Source organism: Primulina eburnea, chromosome 16 (assembly GCF_022965805.1).
Source record: "Primulina eburnea isolate SZY01 chromosome 16, ASM2296580v1, whole genome shotgun sequence".
Classification (NCBI taxonomy): Eukaryota; Viridiplantae; Streptophyta; class Magnoliopsida; order Lamiales; family Gesneriaceae; genus Primulina; species Primulina eburnea.
This window is the reverse complement of record NC_133116.1, coordinates 26,704,547-26,728,392: the sequence shown is the minus strand read 5'-3', so window position 1 is coordinate 26,728,392 and position 23,846 is coordinate 26,704,547. Positions and strand designations below refer to the sequence as shown.

The following is a 23,846-nucleotide window of genomic DNA, read 5'->3' as shown; positions in this document are numbered from 1 at the left end:
TTTCAATGTTACGTTTTAGCAAATCAATCTCAAATTCAAGATCAAAGCGTTCTTCATCTGAGGATGGAGTTTTAGCAAGCATGCATTCAGATATTTCAGCTAGATGTGTATTGTGAGCGATGGGAGTAGGTGACTCAGTAGGAAGAAAAGCTAAAGGAGTAGAAGTAGTGGGATCTGATGGACTAGTAGAGACAGCAGGAATCTGTTCAGTAGAAGATCTTTCAGCAGCAACAGAGGATTCGGGAAATGCTCTTTCTTCTGGTTGCATGGCTTCTATGGCCTCCGACTGTTCAGCGGCTGAATTTGGATTAGTCAAGATAGCTACCATTTTTCTTCAATGTTCATAGGAGAAGATATCCAAATTCGGTAGTGACGGAGACTTGGCAGCATCTGATTCTACTACTTGCTGAGGTGCTGAAGAAGTTATCGGTTGGACCATGTCATCAGCCAGGGCTGCTTCTGGTGCAGCAGTGATATCAACAGCAATGTATTGAACGAATTCATTCACTGAAGCCAGTTCACGGACAGAGATGAGAGGAGATGAGTGAGTAGGCAATTTGGGGAGAGGCAGGAGTACTAGACACTTCATCTTTTGGAGAAGCCATGATTCTTTCCTCAACTGGCTTGTTTTGAGCAATTTCTGGAACAAAGCTCACTGAATATTGAACGGGCTCACCAAACCCCTGTTCTTGAGCAATAATTTGCTCATTCATCAATTTCAAGTGGTCGGATAGAATATGGATCACGTTCTGATCCTGAGCAGCAGTTTGAATCATGGCATCAAAGTTAGACTAAAGAGTCTTTAAAATTGATTCCAATTTTTGTCGTTTAAGCTGCTCCAAAATGAAACCTCGGTGTTTCATTGCTTCGATCAAATTCTCAATTTTGGCAAGTGCAAACACTTTTTCCTCATTTCTGACCATTTTTCCTAATGCACCTTTTGTCCTGAAGAAGGTAAGAGGATGATATACTCGAACCTTGTGCCATTCATCAAAGAAAGTAATTTCTTCATTGGAAAAATTCTCAATATCTTCCAGATGAAGATCAACAGCAGTTGAAACAAATGATTTGATGGAGAGAAACTGTGGTTCTTCAACGAGTTTTCCTTTGCCTTTACCTGAAGATAAGGTAGTCAATACGGGTCGAAAAAGAGAAGACCCTGCAGTAGATTCACGAATGACCACTCCAGATGAGGGTCTGAGAATTGGAATAGTATACGTGGTGGCGGCAGGGACATCAGCTGGTTTAGAGACAGAGGTGACTTCTGGTACAGAATACACGGCTTCTGGAAATACTTGTCGCAATGGGATAGCGTCTAGATCAGCAATTGCTGTTGTTTTCTTGATGCGAAGGAGAGTGCGAGCTTTCTTCTTGGTAGGGGTGGCAGGGACAGATGCTTGAATAGGAGCAGCAGACTCCTCAGAGACTGTTTTATCAGAATCCATGGAGATAACCACTCTCTTTCTCTTTATCTTCTTCTGAGTTTCTTGAGCCTCAGTTTTTGCATCTCCAACCTCCTTTTTCATAGAAATAAATTCAGCCACAGTTGGCTTTAGCCGTAGCGCAAGCATATTGTCAGTATCAGCCATTGTGACGTAGGAGGAGTCCTGATCAGTAGTAAAAGCAAAACCAGAATCCTTGAGCATTGTGCTGATCTGAACAGAAAAACCAGAACTCTTCCGTAGCACCATATCCTTCATTATTTGAAACAAGAAAGAACTTCAATCCACTTTATAGTTAGAAGTGATGGCAATCATCACCCGAACCTTTTCTTTGGTTAGCCGATCAAAGTTTTGGCTTTCACCAACAGTGCTTTTTCTACAATATCAGTGAGCACTTAAAATTCCATATTCCAAAGCTTCTTAAAACAGGATGGAGAAAGTTCCTCTCCAGAAGCTGAGAAACCAAGTAGAGCAGTAGACATTTCCTCCTTAGAAATGCTAGAAAATTCAGAGAAACCATAACAAGGCAGAAAGAAAGTTGATCCCAATAGGGCACAGTCGATGGAAATAGATGTGTTCCCTTGAGAATAGGTGATTTTTCCTTGTTGTACAGTTGGAGCAGTTTTGTATATAACGGCAGGTGCTTCCAAGAATTTTCTGAGTCCGGAGTTCTCAATAGCTTGAAAAATTTTGACAAGATGTTTGTTAGGATCGGTTAGGGGGAAAATCGATGAACTACAATAGCTCGGTTCTTGAAATATTGAACACCGATGAATTAAATCGAGTTTGGTTAAAAACCAAGCGGAAGATACTCGAAATAATCTTTCGTAGAAACCGATTAAATATTTTGTAAACCATTTAAGATATATGCAAGTTGAATGAGTAAAAGTATTTCAGTTGAAGCATTTTATCAAACACTTGATATGCAATATTTTGGTATTTGAAGAACACATAAAATGCTTCAACAATGCATCTTTAAAACTATGAAAATGATAAGTAAATGCAATAAACAAATAGACACGAATTTGTTTATGGATGTTCGGAGATTTCAAACACTCCTACGTCACCCCTTCTTCCCCTTGGGAAGGATCCACTAGAAGACTTTGATCTATACAACACCTTGTACAAACCCTTTCAGCTAGGACTTACCCACTGCCTAAACTGAACTCCTAGCACTCACGATTGTAGGCAGCACCTCACAATCAGCATATTGTTTAATGTCTCATATGCAAAGACTACATACACAAGTTTTACGACTTTGTGCAAGACTCACTCAACTAATCTTTGAACTTCAACTCTCTTGTATATGTGTGAGTGATTGTGTGTGAGGAATTTATCAGTTACAGTGTACATCTCAAATGTATCCTCACACAAGGGCTTGTGCTCTCAACTAGCTGATTTCTTCCTGCTAACTGCCCATGCTTTGAATCCACTTCCAAAGCTCTTGTTTGATCTTCAAGATGTTGTATTTATAGGCTCCAACACTGATATATACGTTAGACACAAGAATATGACCGTTTGAAAAGTTTCTGTACTGTTTCCGAGATTGCAACGGTCAAATTCAGCTTGCTGGGCATTTTCCCGACTGGTTAACTCTGGCCAACTGGTCAACTCTGGTCAACTCAACTGGTCATTCAGTCGGACTGGTTCAGTTGGTCTGGTTCAGTTCAACTGGTTCAGTTGGACTGGTTCAACTGGTCTTCAGCTGGTTCAGTTTCAGCTGGTGTGCTGAAATCAGCCTAGCTGATTTCAGTTTGTGCAGAACCAGTAGCTTCATCGTCATTTATCAGCATCTTAAGCTTCGATTCAGACTTTGACTTATAAGAATAATTTGTAGATCTTTGTCTTAGCTTTCCAACGCATACTGAATCGCTTCGTTTCGATAACCGAGCTGAGAGATATGACCAAAATACGGCAGCTGCTGAAACACAACTGATTGCTGTTTTCGTGTGATCAGTTCGGTAATTGAGCGATCAGTTAGACCATGATAACATCCGATTTTGCCCAACTGACGTGAAATACAAATTGTTCCAAATTGAGTTTTCGGATTAGTCAAATTGACGGATTGTCATTTGGATCAACCAGTGGAGAGATATCTTCAAAACATCGAGGCTTGCCAGAAATTCAGTTTGTGCAAAATTGAGTTTCAGCTTGCTTCTTGTGTTTGCAACTTCACACTTGAGTAAATATGTTAGAAACACAATAACAAGTTTTGTTAACATCAAAATCAAGATTGCGAACATTAAATATTCCAACAATCTCCCCCTTTTTGATGATCACAAAACTTGGATAAACAATCAACACAACTAACATATTTCTCCCCTTTTTGTGTGAATCAAAAAGTCATATTTTCAAAACATTTTAAACAAAATTTTCTCCCCCTCAATATTTAAAAAAAATCTACTCATTAAAGCTATAATGAGTTCTCCCCCTATATTTTTGAAATTTTGAAAAATGTAAAAGAAGAGGGATAACTAACCAATTTTCTCCGTGGCTCATTTTCTGTCGCAGCACATATGCTCTTTCTTCAACAAATAAACTGTATTTTCTCGGGCATAATTAGGCTACAAATTTTATACCACTGTAAACCTATACGAGTCTAGTTTGCAACGCAAAAAGCGGTTTGTCATTTGGACACTCGAGCTAGGAGATATGTCAATTTTCCCACGGTCGCTGCAAGCTGCGCGAAAATTCAGTTTTGCATATATATGTGTAAAAAATCTGAAATTTCGAATTTTAAACATCAAAATCAGTTTCAATGTTCTTTCAAGAACAACCCGCTCTGATACCACTTGTTAGGATCGATTAGGGGAGCACCGTTGAGCTACAATAGCTCGGTTCTTGAAATATTGAACACCGATGAATTAAATCGAGTTTGGTTAAAAACCAACCGGAAGATACTCGAAATAATCCTTCGTAGAAACCGATTAAATATTTTGTAAACCATTTAAGATATATGCAAGTTGAATGAGTAAAAGTATTTCAGTTGAAGCATTTTATCAAACACTTGATATGCAATATTTTGGTATTTGAAGAACACATAAAATGCTTCAACAATGCATCTTTAAAACTATGAAAATGATAAGTAAATGCAATAAACAAATAGACACGAATTTGTTTATGGATGTTCGGAGATTTCAAACACTCCTACGTCACCCCTTCTTCCCCTTGGGAAGGATCCACTAGAAGACTTTGATTTATACAACACCTTGTACAAACTCATTCAGCTAGGACTTACCCACTGCCTAAACTGAACTCCTAGCACTCACGATTGTAGGCAGCACCTCACAATCAGCATATTGTTTAATGTCTCATATGCAAAGACTACATACACAAGTTTTACGTCTTTGTGTAAGACTCACTCAACTAATCTTTGAACTTCAACTCTCTTGTATATGTGTGAGTGATCGTGTGTGAGGAATTTATCAGTTACAGTGTACATCTCAAATGTATCCTCACACAAGGGCTTGTGCTCTCAACTAGCTGATTTCTTCCTGCTAACTGCCCATGCTTTGAATCCACTTCCAAAGCTCTTGTTTGATCTTCAAGATGTTGTATTTATAGGCTCCAACACTGATATATACGTTAGACACAAGAATATGACCGTTTGAAAAGTTTCTGTACTGTTTCCGAGATTGCAACGGTCAAATTCAGCTTGCTGGGCATTTTCCCGACTGGTTAACTCTGACCAACTGGTCAACTCTGGTCAACTCAACTGGTCATTCAGTCGGACTGGTTCAGTTGGTCTGGTTCAGTTCAACTAGTTCAGTTGGACTGGTTCAACTGGTCTTCAGCTGGTTCAGTTTCAGCTGGTGTGCTGAAATCAGCCTAGCTGATTTCAGTTTGTGCAGAACCAGTAGCTTCATCGTCATTTATCAGCATCTTAAGCTTCGATTCAGACTTTGACTTATAAGAATGATTTGTAGATCTTTGTCTTAGCTTTCCAACGCATACTGAATCGCTTCGTTTCGATAACCGAGCTGAGAGATATGACCAAAATACGGCAGCTGCTGAAACACAACTGATTGCTGTTTTCGTGTGATCAGTTCGGTAATTGAGCGATCAGTTAGACCATGATAACATCCGATTTTGCCCAACTGACGTGAAATACAAATTGTTCCAAATTGAGTTTTCGGATTAGTCAAATTGACGGATTGTCATTTGGATCAACCAGTTGAGAGATATCTTCAAAACATCGAGGCTTGCTAGAAATTCAGTTTGTGCAAAATTGAGTTTCAGCTTGCTTCTTGTGTTTGCAACTTCACACTTGAGTAAATATGTTAGAAACACAATAACAAGTTTTGTTAACATCAAAATCAAGATTCCGAACATTAAATATTCCAACAATGTTCATCCTTGATAGTTAGGACGGAAGAAAAGTTAACTTGATAGGCGTTCAAAGTGTAAGCTCCGGCCATTTCTGTAAACAAAATGAATTTGAAATAAGATCTGTAAGAGAAGTGAGCAAGAGAAATCAATAGCTAGTAGGCAATAGTCTGGAAGTGTAAAGGTGAAAAGAAATGAAAGAGGCGGTTAATATTCAAAAATGTACATCCATCAGTGAAACATAAGGACACATGTCAATATATTTGCAGTTGAGTATTTGAAAAGTTTAAACAGAGGGTGTCAGAAAAACTAATGATTTAAAAATTTGAAAAGTAATTAAAAGAACGGGATGTCCAATTGGTTACTGAAAATAATATCCAGAAGAAGGTTTGTCGTTTTATGATAATATCTACTGGAAGTTACAAAGTACTGAGATATTTCCATCACTTTAATGAAAACCAGTAGACACATTGTTTTATCGAAAAGACAAACATCCTTTCTGCTTCTGACAAAGCATGAAAATAATAGTCTGAAGACGATACTGTTCCCCCTTAATTAATGCAACTAATAAATGCGAAGATACGGAATCTGAGGGAATTGTATATGATTCTTGGTATTCGTGTAGACAGATTGCCGTCTCTTCGGATTCTCAAGATTCTATACAAGTGCTTGCAAGTTCACAAACTAAGTCATTTATACTTTTATCAAATCAAATGGGTAGAACAAGTAATCTCTCGGAGTCTTCTCCAGAGTCTAAATCAGCAGAAGAGATCCAGAGGCAATTTCCAGCTTCTCGTAATAAGATGTTTGAAAACATCCTTTTTCAAGATATGAAGATTGGGAAGAAAATCCTCAGTTTATAATATGAACAATCAGTTAGATTGTTCAAAATTATTAGGACAAAGCTGTGGAATCACCTCTTCCACAGCCACAATCATTCGAAGATAGGGGATCCAGCAGTCCTTAGTTAGATTTCTGTTGAAGTACTTCGCAAATAAGTACTTCAATCTACTGATATCAACAAATGTTGTAGATAAACGTTATGTAATGCTTCTGGTTTTATGAATGAAAGATCTCATTTTGTCATTTCTTGTTTATCTGCTGCTTTTATTGATTGCATAAATAAATCATGGATAAGAAAAACTCAGTCTGTGTAAATCAGAGAACGGTTCGGTTGATTTGAGACTCTTCAACTTCTTAAACATTAAATGTAACCTGTCTATAAATAAGATAATAACAAATGTTAAGGAAACAACAATTCGATATGTCGGACACAAGTAATTCAGATGCCTCTAGCAGTACTCATGTTTTGGTAACACTAGAGACACTTCCTCATCTGGAAGCCTTGAATAAAACCGTTGAAGAATATGTCTAGATAAAGGTCATGTCTTCATGGTTCAAGGTGCAAGATCTTCAAAATGTGCAACAAAATGGTTTGACTCCTACTGCTGCACAAATAGCAACAGCAAGGAAGTACAAATGGGAGTTTGAAGTTGATCATGTTTCTGAGCTTGCTACTGATAGAGTTTTGCTTCATGTGATGCTCTGGAAGGAATGACATCAGCTACAAAAAATTTCCAATTCAGAGTCCTTTAGTAGGATTAGGAGTCATGAGTTGAATAACTGGATTTCTGAGTGGCAAGACTATGTAGGAAATGAATTAGATCCTGTAACCTGGTTTCGATCACATTCTAAATAAAATAACAATAGTTGTCACAAGTTGTCTCTTTACTCTTCTGCAAATAAATCAATGTTAGTCGAATAACATATAACTGATAATATTTACCAAAATAATCAAGTTAAATCAATTAAACCAAGTATAGTACGAAAATAAGAAAACTTATTGTCAGACAGAGGTTTTGTAAAGATGTATGCTGCTTGTAAACCAGTAGAAACGTATTCCAGACGAATGTTCTTCTTCTGCACATGATCTCTAATAAAATGATGTCTAATGTCGATGTGCTTTGTTCTGGAATGAAGTACTGGATTTTGCGTAATTGAAATAGCACTAGTATTGTCACAGAAGATAGGTGATTCAGAAGCATGAACTCTACAGTCTTTAAGTTGTTGTTGTTTCCACAATATTTGAGAACAACAGCTTCCAGTAGCGAGGTATTCTGCTTCTGCAGTAGAGGTAGCTATGGAAGTCCGCTTTTTACTAAACCAAGAGATCAGCCTATCACCAAGGAATTGACAAAAACCACTTGTGCTTTTCCTGTCTAGTTTGCAACCTGCATAATCAGCATCTGAATATCCAATAAGATTAAAAGATGAATCATTGGAATACCATAAGCCGACATTTTGAGTTCCTTTTAAGTACTTCAGAATACTTTTAGCAACAATATAATGTTACTGCTTAGGGTTAGATTGAAATCTTGCACAAATACAAACAGCAAACATAATATCAGGTTTATTGGCAGTAAGATATAACAGAGAACCAATCAGACCACGATAATGAGTTACCTCTACTGGAATTCCACTATCATCCTTATCAAGTTTAGTAGATGAGCTTATTGGAGTGGAAGCAGCAGAGCATGATTCCATGCCAAACTTTTTCAGTAGCTCCTTGGTAAACTTAGCTTGATTTATGAAAATTCCAGTATCAAGTTGCTTGATCTACAGTCCTAGGAAGAATGTGAATTCTCCCATCATGCTCATTTCAAACTGATCCTGCATTAACTTAGCAAACTTTGCACATAATTTGGGGTTAGTTGACCCAAAAATTATGTCATCAACATAAAATTGTACTAACAAAATGAGCTTATTCTTAACTAGGGTAAATAGAGTCTTATCTACTGTGCCAATTGTAAAATCATGATTGACAAGAAATTGTGAGAGGATGTCATACCATGCTCTAGATGACTGTTTTAAGCAGTACAGGGATTTGTGTAATTTAAATACTTGATGAGGTAAGAAATGATCGATAAAACCTGTAGGTTGTTCAACGTAGACCTCTTCTTGCAATAGACCATTCAGAAATGTGCTTTTCAAGCCCATCTGATAAACTTTGATATTTTTGAAAGCAGCAAAGGCCAAAAATATTCTGATGTCTTCAAGCCTTGCTACTGGTGCAAAGGTTTCATCGTAGTCTATTCCTTCTTCTTGTCTAAAACCTTGAGCTACCAGTCTTGCTTTATTTCTGACCACAGTGCCTTCTTCATTTAGTTTGTTTATGAATACCCATCAAGTTCCAATAACGGCTTGATGAGATGGTCTGGGTACAAGAAACCACACTTCATTCCTCTTAAATTGATTCAGCTCTTCTTGCATAGCTTCTATCCAATCGGGATCCAGAAGAGCTTCTTCAATTTTCTTTGGTTCTTCCTAGGAGATAAAGGCAGCATGCATATATTCATTAATCATTTGCCTTCTAGTTCTTAATGGAGCTGCAGGATTACCAATAACCAAGGATGGATGATGTTATTTCCTCCAAATGAAAGGGTTTAAAGAAATTTCTTCCTGGTTTGATGTATTCGAAAGAGGTTCAGTTAGAGCAGTAGCAGGTTCTGGAATGTTCACTTCTGGTTCTAGTAAATCTTGTGTCTGAACAATTGGTTCTGCCATAGGAATGTCTGGTTCTGGATTTTCAGCATCTTTAACTCTATGCTCTGCATCATCTTCACTATCCAGTTCCAGATGAATCATATCTAACCTGTTACTTATATTTGACACGTTAGAAATTCCAGGAGAACTGCTGTCTTCATCAAAGACAACATGAATAGACTCTTAAACATTAAGAGTTCTATGGTTGAAAATTCTAAAGGCTTTGCTTACTGCAGAATAACCAAGAAAAAGTCCAGCATCTGAATTTGAATCAAATGCAGTCAAATAGTTTTTACCATTGTTGTGCACGAAACATCTACAACCAATTACATGAAAGTAAGATACATTAGGCTTACTCCCTTTCCATATTTCATATGAAGTCCGATTCTGCCTTTTGTTGATCATGGTTCTGTTTTGTGTGTAGCATGCTGTGTTGATTGCTTCTGCCCAGAAGCGCTGAGAGATGTCTGGATCTGCTAGTATTGTTCTAGCAGCTTCCTTAAGAGTTCTGTTTCTCCTCTCAGCCACTCCATTTTGTTGAGGTGTTCTGGCAGCTGAATATTCATGATGAATGCCCCGTTCATCTAAATACAACTCAAGAATTCTGTTAGTAAACTCAGTGCCCCGATCACTTCTGATTTTAATGATGGAAACAGATTTTCGTTTTGAATCATTTTCAGAAGCTTGATCAGGAGGCCACTGGTTTGATCTTTTCTAGTAAGAAATATTACCCATGTAAATCCAGAAAAGTCATCATCAACAACAAGTGTATATTTCATTCCCCCTAAACTCATGATACGGATTGGACCAAGCAAGTCCATATGCAATAATTCCAAACACCTTGAAGTTGATTTACTACCTTTATTCTTGAAGCTAGATCTCACCTGCTTTCCAAGTTGACATGCAGAACCAGCATGATTCTTAACAAAGATAATATCGGGCAATCCATCAATTATGTTCTGCTTCTTGAGATTATTGATTGACTTGAAATTCAGGTGATTCAATCTCTTGTGCCAGAGCCAATTCTTATCAGTAAGAGAGGCAACTAAACATGTAGCAACAGTAGCATGATCTAAGTTCCATGAAACTCTGTAGGTATTGCCTTCTCTCTTTCCAGATAATATAGTAAACTCAGCAGAATCTTTAACTGTGCATGTGTGCTTCTGAAAACCTACAAAATAACCATTATCACACTGTTGACTAATGCTAATCAAATTATAACAGAGATTCTCAACCTGATTACATCATTAATAGTTATGTTACCGTGGATAATCTTATCCTTACCCACGGTTTTACCTTTTGAGTTGTCCCCAAAAGTTAACTTTAGTGTAGTACAACTCATTACTTCTGATAGTAGATTTGTCTGTCTAATCATGTGTCTTGAGCATCCACTGTCCAGATACCATGGGGAGCTACTAATTTTGATTCTATTCTGTTGTTACTGCAAACACAAATTTTAGTATCTGGTACCCAAATCTATTTGGGTCCAAGCCTTATCAGTCCTTTAGGAACACACATTTGCACAATTCTTGGTGACCTTGTACTTCGGGTATCCAAAGAGGTGTGTGTAACATAAGGTCTGTTATTTCTAACAGTATGCATATTGGAATGTTGTTCTTCCCTTCTGTTTGTGTTGTCTGGCATGTATCTCTTCTGACCAGGTCTAGAATTATAGTACTGGTAGTTTCTAACATTCACAGAGGCTTGTTTTCCTCAGTTGAATCCTCTACTGGATTCAGCACTCTGGTGAACTCTCCCCTTAGGTTCAACATAACCCAGAACATAATGCTTTCTTCTGTTCATCTGATATACATTCCTTTCAACTCGAACTGTTGTGTACTTCATGTTTATATACCACACTAGATTTGACAAAGTGAATAAATTTCCCTTTGCCTTTATCCAGTTCTGGCTTGGTACTAGTTTCAGAAGTGCTTTCATTATTGCTGAATTCGAGACCACTTCTATCTCCGGATTGCTTCTGCAATTCTTGCCTATTTTCCAATGAAACAGACGAATTATTCTATGCATTTACCAGAACAGACAGCTTCTGATTTTCAGATCTCATTGTTTGGTAATCTGCATTTACTTTTTCATTCTTAGTTCTCAACTTACTCGTCTCAAATTTTAAATCATTGCAGCTGTTCTCTTGTAAACAAGTGAACTTGCTGACTTGATCCTTTAAGTTTAGATTTTTAATCTTAACTTCCTCGAATGATTGATAAAGTCTCGAGTACTCCCCTACCATGTCATGCAGTGCTTTAATTAAATCAATTCGTGTAAATTCATCAGAGTCAAAGTCTTGTAACTCTCCAGATGTAGAGGTTGGTTCAATATCTACCATAAGACATTTGATCTCTTCTGCATCACTTTCACAATGACTTTCTAAGTCAGAGGATTCAGAACTAGAATCCGCCCATTTAGACTTTTTTCCTCAGCAATCATTGCTTTGCGGTCACTTCTGAAATTCTTATCGTTCCTTTTATATTTCTTCTTCTTCTGGTCATCTTTCTTGGGCTTTGGACAATCAGTAATAAAGTGGCCAATCTTTCCACAGTTAAAGCATGCCATATCACCAGGTGGTGAATCCTTCTTGAAGTTCCGATTAGGGCTTTTGTAAGTCCGGTGATTCTTTTTCATGAATCTGGAAAACTTTTTCATAAAGAGAGACATAGCATCATTGATGATCTTTTCAGCAGTATTTTCAGAAGTGCTCTTAATAATGGAAGAAGGTGATGCTATTGGAGCAGCTGTAGCAGTAGCAGCAACAGTAGCAATAACATCACACAAACGAACTAGAAAACAATCATCAACCTGAGATTGTTCAGATAGAAGAAGAGTCGCTAGAACAAGAAAATAACATCACACAACCAATCGAGCCAGATCCATATGGATCATGTCTCCAGTGGAAAAGGACCATCCACTTGAGCTGGTCATCGGTAACCCTACTGCTCCACTTAGAATTAGAAATCAAATGATTAATGAATTTATGCATGTTGCGTTTGTCTCCCAGTTAGAACCTAAAATTATTGATGATGTACTGCATGATATTAATTTGATAGAAGCTCTGTAGGAGGAACTTAATCAATTTGAAAGAAGAAATGTTTGGCATCTAGTTCCTCGTACTGATAATATGCATGTTATTGGTACTAGATGGGTGTTTAAAAACAAAAATGGATGAAAATGGTTTGATAATCAGAAATAAGGCTAGACTAGTGGCTCAAGGCTATATGCAGGAGGAAGGAATATACTTTGATGAATCTTTTTCCCCTTCAACTAGGCTAGAAGAAATTAGAATCTTTCTGGCCTTTGCAGCATTTAAAGATTTTAAGGTATATCAGATGGATGTTAAATCTTCATTTCTAAATGGTTTGCTAAATGAAGAATTTTATGTAGAGCAACCACATGGCTTTGTTAATCACGTTCATCCTGATTATGTTTACAAACAAGATAAAGCCCTGTGTGGACTAAAACAAGCCCCTAGAACATGGTATTACACGTTAACTAAATAATTGGTTGACTGTGGCTTCTCAACTGGAATAGTTGACAAAAGATGGTAACTTGTTATTTGTGCAAATATATGTGGACGATATTATATTCGGATCAACTAATCCTAAATTATGCGAGAGATTCTCTAAGATATGCAAGAGCAATTTGAATTGAGCATGATGGGAGAGGTGAACTTGTTTCTATGGCTGCAAGTCAAGAAGTCAAAGGATGACATCTTCATTAACCAAGATAAATACACGAGAGATATGCTGAAAATGTTTGGAATGGAGAATTGCTCCCTAGCCAATACTCAATGAGCTCATCAATCAAACCGGACATAGATGAAGGGGGAATCTTTATGGACACAAAAATGTACAGATGATTAATTGGTTCATGTCGTCCAAATTTAATGTTTGATGTTTGTCTATGCACTAGATTTCAATCTAATCCAATGCAATCTCATTTTACTGTCGTTAAACAAATTCTTAAATATCTTAAGGGTACTATTAATGTGGGTCTTTGATACCCCAAAGATTCAAGTCTTCATCTTGTAGGATATTCAGACGCACACTATGTCGGCTGCAAAATTGACAGGAAAATTACTAGCGGTTCATGTAAGTTTTTGGGTGATAGACTAATATCGTAGTTTAGCAAGAAACAGACGTCCATGCCACATAAACTGCTGAAGCGGAGTACCTTGCGGCTGGAAGCTGCTGCGCACATATGTTGTGGATACAATAACAACTCAAAGATTGTGGAATTAAAGCCACGTAATCTCCCATCTTCTGTGACAAGACAAGTGCAATCACAATCACATACAATCCTGTCATGCACTCTTGGACAATATTGACATCAGACACCATTTTATCTGAGAACATGCCATGAAGAAAGAGATTCATCTTGAATATGTGTATACTGATCAACAAGCAGCTGATATTTTCACAAAACCGTTACCAGAGGCTAAGTTTTCTTATTTCCAAAATAAGCTTGGTTTAATCGATTTATCCAAGTCATTTGTTTAACATTCTTAGTTGATTGAATTATTACTAAGTTTCTTATGCAGGAGATAAAGAAATAGACAGAAGAGGAGTGGTAAAAACAAAATAAATTTCATTAATAAGGCGGGCCCTTAAAACAACAATTTCCTTTTTCACTGCACCGTTCCATAATGCCAAACAAGTGGTCAGCCCTCTAATAGAGGTGCATAAAGTCCTATGAGAAGGCAATCCTTCTCAGAGCCCTCTGCTCCTTCAGAAGCATGACGAGGTAGACACCTTCATCAGAGAAAATATCTTTGGTATCAGCGACGCGGAGGCGCCGCTGATATTTCTTCAGTGTTTCCACACCTTTGGGAGTAGCAACAAGCCCTCCCCCAAGGGAAGGACTGAAGTTCCTGGACTTTAATCCAGGATGAAAGCGTCTTGAAGAAGACGATGTCCTCCAGTGCAGCCTTCCTTGCCGTGAATATCTCTTGCATGAATTCCTCAGCGAGATCCGGCTTACTTGAACTACTTCTAGTATTCATTTTATCTTATCTTGCTTCGCACCTTAAATTGATTTTGTGTCTAACCCTTATGGTTGTATTTATAGTTAAGAACCATATGAAAAATCACCATTGTAATTACTGTCAGGTGGATATGAAGAGTTCTACGCAAATCGACCGTCAAAACCTGCTGCGCAATGCCGACACGTTCACATTAAAAGTAAGCCTTAGCCCGACATTGTCCTCAAAGACCATTTCATTACCCGAGGATAAATATATGTAATGCGTTTTCTTAGGGGGAATACCGGTTTAGTCAATAGATTAATATGAGTCAAACGCCTCCTTTCTAATCTTATTAAACAGTCATTTCTTCATATCACGTCATTTTGTAAAAATTATGCAACTTTGCATCTGCCCTATTTTGATGTGACGGCCACTTTCTCAAAATTTAAAATTAATCATTTTACCGTTGTCTAATTTTTTTTTTCAAAATTTCTCCACTAAAAGTCCTCCACGTGGACAGACTTATGATTCTTCGAACCGGAAATCCATACACAAATTCAGTACCATTCTTATCTTATTTTGTTACAATTATACGCAATTCCTCTAAAATATTATTTGAGATTATCTTCTAGGTGTGTATTTCGATATTTCTGCATCAAATGGTTGCATCAATTGTTCAAAATACAATTGACATCAACTTCGCATAAGTATTTGCCACGTCCAACAAGCCAATGAAATTCATGTTTCGTCTCCTTGAATCTTCTGGGCTTCGTTAATTTATTGGATTCAGTGAGAAGTATTCTGAGAATCTAGTGAAAGAATTCTTCGATTCAGCATACATGGAAAACTGAGAAATTATTTGTGCTGTTCAAGGGAAAAAACTTCATTTCACTCAGAAGATGTTTGCTGATTTGTTTAAACTACCAGCAGCAGGAATCACCAGCTTCACTACTCTTCCAGAGGAAAAATATTGAGCTTTGGAGAAGAAATTTCTCCATCACTGAATCTCCAATTTCTTCTCCAACCTGTCAAAAACGCGATCTGAATATCGAGTTCAGATTGCTTGCTGATATCGTGGCAAAAAGAGTCCTTGCCAAGGTTGGTGCATATGACAAGATAACTTTGGAAAAAATTCTTGTCATGGCCACCATCTCATCAAAGCTGAAGGTCAACTGGTCCGAAATTCTGTTTAAAACATTGGTGGCTATGATAAAGAAGTAAAACCAGTCTCAAGGATTTGCGGTTCAAATTTGTTATCGGCTAATTGACGTTGTAGTTCAACTGGTGGAAATGATTGATGTTGGAAAGACCAAGTTGCTCAAAAGGCCAACAGTTGAAAACTTTATCAAGAAAAATCGACCAACCGATGAGGAAATAGTCTCTATCAAAATAGAGACTGGGGTTGAAAATCAAAAGAAGACTGAGTCAACTCCAAAGGAACAAAGAAAAAGCTGGTCCTAAAATCTAGCTCTGATGATGAATCTGGGGACTATGTACCTGTCTCTTAAGTTTTCAAGAAGAAACGGTCAAAAGATCCCAAAACAGCAAAGATCAAGTAGATTAAACATCTTTCGTTGCCATTGGTCTCTCCCCCAATCCCCGCACTCCTTGCAACAAAGCTCAAAGGTAATCAAATTGTTGAACCAGAATTTGAAAATCTTCTTACTCAGGAGTACCTATCATTCTTTCAACAAACAAGGGAAAACAAGTCATGATCGAAGAACCACCAAAAACCAACTAAGTCCATACCGCCACAGTTCTTACCAGTGAACGTGTCAATGAGACTGTTCAAAAGAAAATGGAGATGTTTGATCAATGGGTTCAATTTCAAACTGTCACAACCTTTGACTCATTGATTCAAACCGGTCAGATCAAAGCTACTGCCAAGCTTGAACGGTCCATCTTGGAATGGACAGAAACATTGGATATTCCAACCGCTCTCGACGAGATTTCTTGGAAATTCAGAGGAAAGAGGGTTCTCTCGAAGCGCTTATCCATTTGAGACGGAAAAATTTTGTTCCCACTTGCTCTACTGCAAAGGATGACTCAGCTGTTATCTCCCAGCTTTAAATGAATGCTCTCTCACTTTCTATGATTGTTGCTTAGATGAGGCAGGACCTTCATCTTCTAGTAGTTGAAGAATAGAGTATGCTTGACTGTAAACTGAAATTAGATGAAGAGCTGAGCTCTTAGCCGCTCAAAGACCAATCCACACTTCAGAATCACCCGTCTTCATCATCTGGTGAGCTTACTAAACCTTCATCGCCAGAAATTCCGGTCGAAACTACTCTGATGGATAATGAGGACAACACCCTCCCACCAGCTGAAATACTCATGCTCGAGGATGCTCCCATTACTGAACAACTCTGCCCCCAGGATATTTCAGCCCTCTGCCTCCTTCTCACACGATCTCTGAAATTAATACACCAAATCAACAGACTCATGGCATCCTCTCTGAAGTCCAACCTCTCTCTGTTGATGAGGCCATGCAATTTTTATCTGGCTTTGATAACATGACGAATTACAAAGAGAAATCCTCTTCTCCAAAATCTCTTTCTGTTGCTGATCTTCATCAAGTCGTTCTCCATGAATTGTTGATATCATCTCACAAATATTTACAGAATGACGAGGTAACCGTCACATGCATGCCTACAGATTGTCTTACATCTGTGGCCCGTGATGCAAAGGAAGGCACCAGTAATATAATCTCTGCATCAACTGATAATATTAACAAAATTATTGAAGATATATCTGCTGAACTAAATGAGCCTCAGTCATCAAAATCTACTGGTAAAGCCTCTTCTTATAAAGTGGTCTCTTTCAAGGCCAGATTACTTTCTGATCAGGCTATATCTGAAGGAGAAGAACACACAGAAAAAGATTACCAAAAAGAAATTCTGACCAGACTTTTCAACTTGGATCACTCAATTTTTGATCTTAACTGCAAGCATTTTGATCTAAAAGAGGCTTTTAATTCGATGAAGTCTGATCTCTGCAAAGACTTTTCTTCCATGAATACAAGTATCTCCCTCCGACAAGCGATGCATAATTATTCACATCTCAAGATGTTCTTTGAGCTCTCAGGACAAATAAATCGTCTTCAAGCACATGTTGATCAATGCATGAATGCCCAAGGAGCCCAGCTTGCAGAAATTATGGAATTTCTTGTTCATGGTGATGTCAAAAAGGGGAAAAGAGAGCGACAAAGAGTCATTCAACAAGCAGAGCTATCAGTTATGAAAGAACTGGAAGAAATGGCCAAAGCTGAACAAGCAGGTCAAAAGTAGTGTTTATATCTAGTATTTGTTCAGTTTTTTATTTTTTTCTTTAGAGATTGTAATTTCATTTATTCTATGAAATGAAATATTATCTCTTGACATGTGCATTATTTCTAGCCTGCTATAGTTATATTTAAAACATTTTATAGCCTTGCAGCTGGGTTTTGTAATCACCAAATAGGGAGAAATTGTTAAGAAATTATTATTACCCAAAATTTTTGGCGATCGACAAAATTAATATAGCACTTCACTATTTCAAGAAAAAGCTACATAACGTATGGGTAACATGTATCAGTTCAACCGCCCAACCTAGAAACCAGACTGCTTCACTAACGGCTACAACAAAAATAGTTTAACCTCTTAAAGAAAGGATATAATAAAGAAGTTTGACCGCTTGAATTTTAGACCGCTGATAATTCAACCGCTCAAAGTAAAAAAAGATGGACTTCTCTACCGGCTGATTCGAAGGCATCATTAAAGATGGTTATTTATTACCTACTTAATGAAAAACATTCTCTGACCATTTCAAGACATTCAATAGTTTGAACTGCATCAGTTAACTTGTCCCTACATCAGTCCCAAGAATGATATGCATTTATATACTATCCCAGAAAAGAAAGATCATTTATCTTACGAAGGTCTGAGCATAAAAGCAATTGCCATAAACGATAACTCTGTAGAAACTCTTCAAAGAACGGGACTCAAGGCAATTTCAGCAAAGAGAACATTTAATGCATATCTGAAGAACATTAAATGTAGTTACAGCTGATAGTGACACAGCTTCTCATTGTTAAAAATTAACGTTACTCAATCTTTTCCACCGTTGGAATGATCGACTATATTAACAGAGAAGGAAATGTGCAAGAACACACGCCACAGATTATCAAATTCACAACAGTGAAATCATCACAAGCTTGCATACTTCAAATATTCAGAGCACAATCAAACTGAACAGAAATATATCTGATCATTCAAGGATCATCTTCGTGCTACCAAAATCAATTTGTCTACTTATATCAATAACCTTTCGATTATTTGTTTAAGTTGTGGTGTATGGTGAACTGAGTGTTCTTAATATCTAGAATTGTAAAATTATCACTAAAAGTTCCAAAGCATGCAGTGTGATAAGTCCTGATCGGAGTGGGCTGTTGCAAAGAGTTGCATGGGGTTTATATGTTCTGGTTTTCGAGCACTACAAAATTATTTTCTTAAGTGGCTATTTCTTAAGTGGCTATAAACTATCATCAATGCTTAATTTTCTCAAAGATCATCAAGGTCCTTTAGTCACAATGTTTTCTATCAAATTCACAAGCTCGATTATGAACTTGATGTATCAGATATCCACTTAAATGTCATGTCTCGTGCCCGGGGTTAGTCGAAACCGATATTATTCCACAATCAAATAATCATCAAACAACAAGCCTTGTAGCACAGTATAAACCAAAATCATTTTATTTCATATAGAAACCATAAAATAACCTTGTCCTTGAAACTTAAATTCTTAAAACTGATAACAATCATGCGGAAGCGTTTTAAAACTTAAAATAAACTAAAATAGAACTTCTTCCTTAATTCATCATTAGCCCCAAAACTGGTCGTCTTCTCACTCTCCAACCCGCTCTTCGGATTCATCTATGGAGGAAGTGTAAGGTCTAGGAAATTCGAACTACGTAACCTGACTGCATGTAATCTAGAGTTTTATTTACAATATGTGTTTAATGAATTTTTTTGCATTTATTGCATGATTTTTGCTTGGTTAGGTGTTTATTTCTTTGTTATCTATAGTTTCATGCATTAGAGTTTTAAGTTGCATTTCGCGCTCGAGCGAGTAACGAAGACCAGGGATAATCAGAAAAATATTTTTAATGAATAATTAGTTTTAATTATTTAATATAAGGTGTATTTGAATGCAATTTTCAAAAATGATCCTTGGTTGGATATTTGTACTCCTGGTGGTGTGATTGCACTGCTCTCAAGCGCGAAATGCAACTTAAGGTTGGGTTGCAATCTCATATTTCGGCAAGAGATCATGCGAGGGAAACTCCTCCATCTATTCGCCTCAAAGAGAAACTGCTCCATGCCCAGCGGTCTTACCAAAACTGACCTTTTCTGAAATTCAATAAGAACCATGTTCTTTGTCAGCTAGTCCATTCCCAAGATGATATAAAATTCTGGCATTTGCAACACAATTCATATCGGCATACACTAATTGGCCATGTAGTTCAAGAACAGTGTCCCTGACCACGCTAGTAGCTGATAACTCTTCCCTTGATGGGACTGTCACAGAATAACTCACGTCGAGTCCAATAGACTTGACGTGCAGATGATTAGCAAACGTCTCCGAAATAAAAGAGTGAGTGGCCCCTGAATCTATCAATGCCTTCGTGGCTACCCTCTTTATGAAAATATTTCCTGAGAGATGTTAGCACCATACACAAACTTATATCCCAAAATTCTAATCTTAACCTCAAGCATAGTCGAAAAATCTCTACACAAGTCACCAAAAATAATAACTAACACACTAATAATCCCAAATAAAATTCGAAACACGAATAGAAAAAATAATGTGGTGCTGAAATAAATAAGTTATCAGTCAGCAGGGTCGTGTATGGGTTCGTCTCCTTTGCCTGCATAGCAAACACTCTACCCTAGTTCAACTGTCTCCACTGTGGGTAGTCCTTCAGCACATGATCGTTGGCTTTGCATTTGAAACATTTTCCCGATCCCCATAAACATTGTCCCGGATGCTGGCGGTTGCACTTCTGGCACACCAGGTGCTCTCCCAGTGTCTAAGAAGCTTTCTGCTGAGGGATAGAACCCTTGCGTTTCGGCGGTCCCTGAAATGGCCTCTTCCCCTGCTGTCCTTGGAAAGGCCTCTTGAACTGGGGCCACTGTTGCTGCTGCTGAGGTTCCTCGTAGGGCCTCTTGCCTTGTCTGTCAACCTCAATGTCCCTCTGGTCCTGCTCTGCCGCCAAGGCTCTATACACGGCAACGACGCGCTCTCCCACCACAGCCTGGCGTCCTTTATCAAAAGGAATGTGGCACATCTAACTATGTATGCATCCTGCAGCTCCATAAATACAAAGATTACTTCGATGGACTTAATCCATCCTTCAACTATCATTGGGTCAGTAGTCCCCGAGAACTCTTTTGGCTCCATCCTCCTGAATCTCTCATACATAGCCTCTGGTCTGGGCCTCTCCCTATATCCACTGCAGCCTAATTCCCCGTAAACTACGCGAAGAACCAAGTCATCCCGGAAAACATCTGAGCTTATATATCTGGGGGTGGACGAGGAGGAGTGGCCCTCTCCCCATCTAGAGCTTCTCTGTCCTCCTCATTTGCTCCACGGGCAACCATACGTCTAGGAGGTATATTGTTCCCACAATTACCCAACACGTAAACCCAATATGCATGGACATAATACTAATATCAAAAGATGCACGAAATTTTGAATTTAAACATCTACATGCTGAAATCATGATTTGATGCTTAATACATGAAAGAATTTAAAACTTTAAAACTTACAGACTTGAGGTCTGACTTCGTGAGCTTCTCGCAATTGTAGTAGGTATAACCTTTTACAAGAACACCAGTCTGATACCAACTGTAACGTACCGTACTTTTAAAAATATTTAAAATTTGCGGAAAAATAAAAAATTTCTTAAATAAGTAGTAATCATCCGAATTGCAATAAAAATCATATGTTCGTCTAAAATATTTGCAATGAAACAACCACAACCAAAGTTTACAAAAGCACTTGTTTGAACATCGTCAAAAATATCCTGAAATCAGGGTATTTGAAACAAGCATAAAGTTCTCAAAAACATAAGCGGTTCTCGGGTTTAGCCTCCTGCGCAGACCGAGCCAGCTCATTGGTCCCCACCCCTCGTCTCCTCATATTCGTCCTCACATGCATCGATCAAGTTTAGTGAGTCTAAAAACTCAACATGTATAAAATTGAGATAACAAGTAATACGTGATAAAACCACATGCAACATAGATGTAGAACGTACATACATAAATTTGAACGTAATAACATAAACATAGACGTGCCATCATCATAAAATTTTTCATAAACATACTTGGACATGCATAACTTCATCATTTTGCGTAAAGATGTGTTTCAAAGCAAGTGACCTATACATAATTGCGCCTGATCAGACTAAATCACAGTACTTGGCTGGCAGGGAAAATCCACTACCACGTACATGAGATCACCGGTCATGCTTTACCGGGTGGATTGGTCCCCTGGGAAGTCCTCGTGTTGCACCCATTTTCGTGTTTTTCTGTTTTTGATTCCTTGCTTAAAGAAAATATTCGACTCCGATCGTATCAATCTCGACCAGGACAGGGTAAGACACGTGAAATTAACATAGCTCAGGCTGAGTCGGATTTGGACAAAATTGGAGTCGGATTTGGACAAAATTGTGTACTAATTTGATTGTAAACAGACCAACGAATGAGACTCATGACTCCGCCTTGAGCTGTCGAGATTTAACCGAATTCCTTCTCTAAGACCGTCTAATTTGTGATTTTCTGCTTTTGGTAAGAACGTTTCTTGAGACACCGCCCTAGGAAGGTTGAAATTCGATTCTGGTTATATTTTCTCTTATCTCAGGCGTAGTAATAGTTTTAACTTTGCTAATTTCTTCTTCATATTCTTTTTGCCCTATGTTCAGGAGACATTGAGATATTTTTGTTGTTGTGAGTCGGTTCTACATGAAAGTGCATGCGGATTAATCCAGAGATGATTTACTTATTAAAAACAATTATTCTAATGTTTTAGACATAATTTACGTAAATGGTCACGACACGAGGACTTCCTAGGGATGTCACCCATCCTAGAGCTACCTTCGCGCAAGCACGCCTAACTCCGGGGTTCTGATTGGGCGAAAGTAGTGTCGCGTGTTGTCTCTTGCCGCCAGGTCCACACGTACTCGAGAAATATAAGAATAAACAGCCCACTAAATGCTTGGTGGAATCATACCTGTACTAATGCACCGGATCTCATCAGAACTCCGAAGTTAAGCGTGCTTGGATAGAGGTACACATGACCGCTTTGACAAAGAAGAATGCGAAGTTTGTATGGGATCCGAGTGTCAAGACATATTTGCTAAGTTGAAGCAAGCCTTGATATCAGCGCAAGTATTGTCTATGCCATCGGGGCAAGGAGATTATGTTCTCTATACCGACGCTTCTAAACTTGGTTTGGGTGCAGTACTAATGAAAAATGACCGAGTTATAGCCAACGCGTCAAGACATTTGAAAATTCATGAGATCAACTACCCTAATCATGATCTTGGGCTTGCAGCGGTAGTTTTTGCATTGAAGATTTGGAGACATTACTTGTATGGGGAGAAGTACAAAATATTCACCGATCACAAAATTTTGAAATACTTCTTCACCCAAAAGGAATTAAATATGAGATAGCGAAGATGGCTGGAATTAGTGAAGGACTACGACTGTGAGATTAGCTATCATCCAGGGAAAGCTAATGTTGTGACAGACGCCTTGAGTCGAAAAGCAACAGTTATCACTCAATAATAAATTCAAAGACCGTTGCAATCCAAGATACAGTGGTTTGAGCTTACAGTTTATGCTATGGGCAAAGCCCCTAATCTTGCCACATTATCAGTACAGTCAACTTTGAGAGATACAATTCCTCGGGAATTGAGACAATTAAATTTTAAATAAATAGGCTTATTCTTTGTTCACTTTCGTGAGGGATAGTCTACTGACGAGCAATTGCAGAAATGGAGAGCAAGAGATGAAGCAAATGGCCGGAAGTTATATTCTGAGTTGGGTGATATAGTTCGTTATCGAGATCGTTTATGGGTTCCTCATGATGATTCTTTGAGAGATCTCATTATGAAGGAAGCTCATGACACACCATATTCAATTCATCTATGAAGCACGGAAATGTACAAGGATTTGCAGTTGTTATATTGGTGTCCAGACATGAAGAGAGATATTCTACGATTTGTGATCGAATGTTTGACATGTCAGCAAGTTAAAGCAGAGAATCAGAGGCCAGCGGGAAAGCTTAAGCCACTTACTATTCCCGAGTGGAAATGGGAAAATATCACGATAAACTTTGTTGTGGGTTTGTCGAAGACTATTAAGAGGTTCAATGCTATTTGGGCGATTGTTGATCGTCTTGCAACATCAGCGCATTTTCTACCTATCAAGACGACCTTCACCATGATTCAGTATGCAGAGTTATAAATTCGAGAGATAGTTCGTCTGCATTGGATTCCTGTGTCTATTGTTTCTGATAGAGAT

General features: G+C 38.0%; 1 protein-coding gene across 1 annotated transcript; it reads left to right on the top strand.

Moving 5' to 3' along the window:
- Positions 1-22,649: 22,649 nt before the first annotated feature.
- LOC140816138 (uncharacterized) lies at positions 22,650-23,474 on the top strand. Its single transcript, XM_073175209.1, has 2 exons — positions 22,650-22,877; positions 23,295-23,474. Exons 1-2 carry the CDS (start codon positions 22,650-22,652, stop codon positions 23,472-23,474), a joined length of 408 nt encoding a protein of 135 aa, XP_073031310.1.
- Positions 23,475-23,846: the final 372 nt, after the last annotated feature.

Excerpts from the sequence above, each read along its gene's own strand:
- LOC140816138 (XM_073175209.1), top strand. The coding sequence starts at position 22,650 with ATGGGATCCGAGTGTCAAGACATATTTGCTAAGTTGAAGCAAGCCTTG. Across the intron at positions 22,878-23,294 it reads ATGATCTTGGGCTTGCAGCG|TCTACTGACGAGCAATTGCA; the intron begins GTAGTTTTTGCA and ends CGTGAGGGATAG.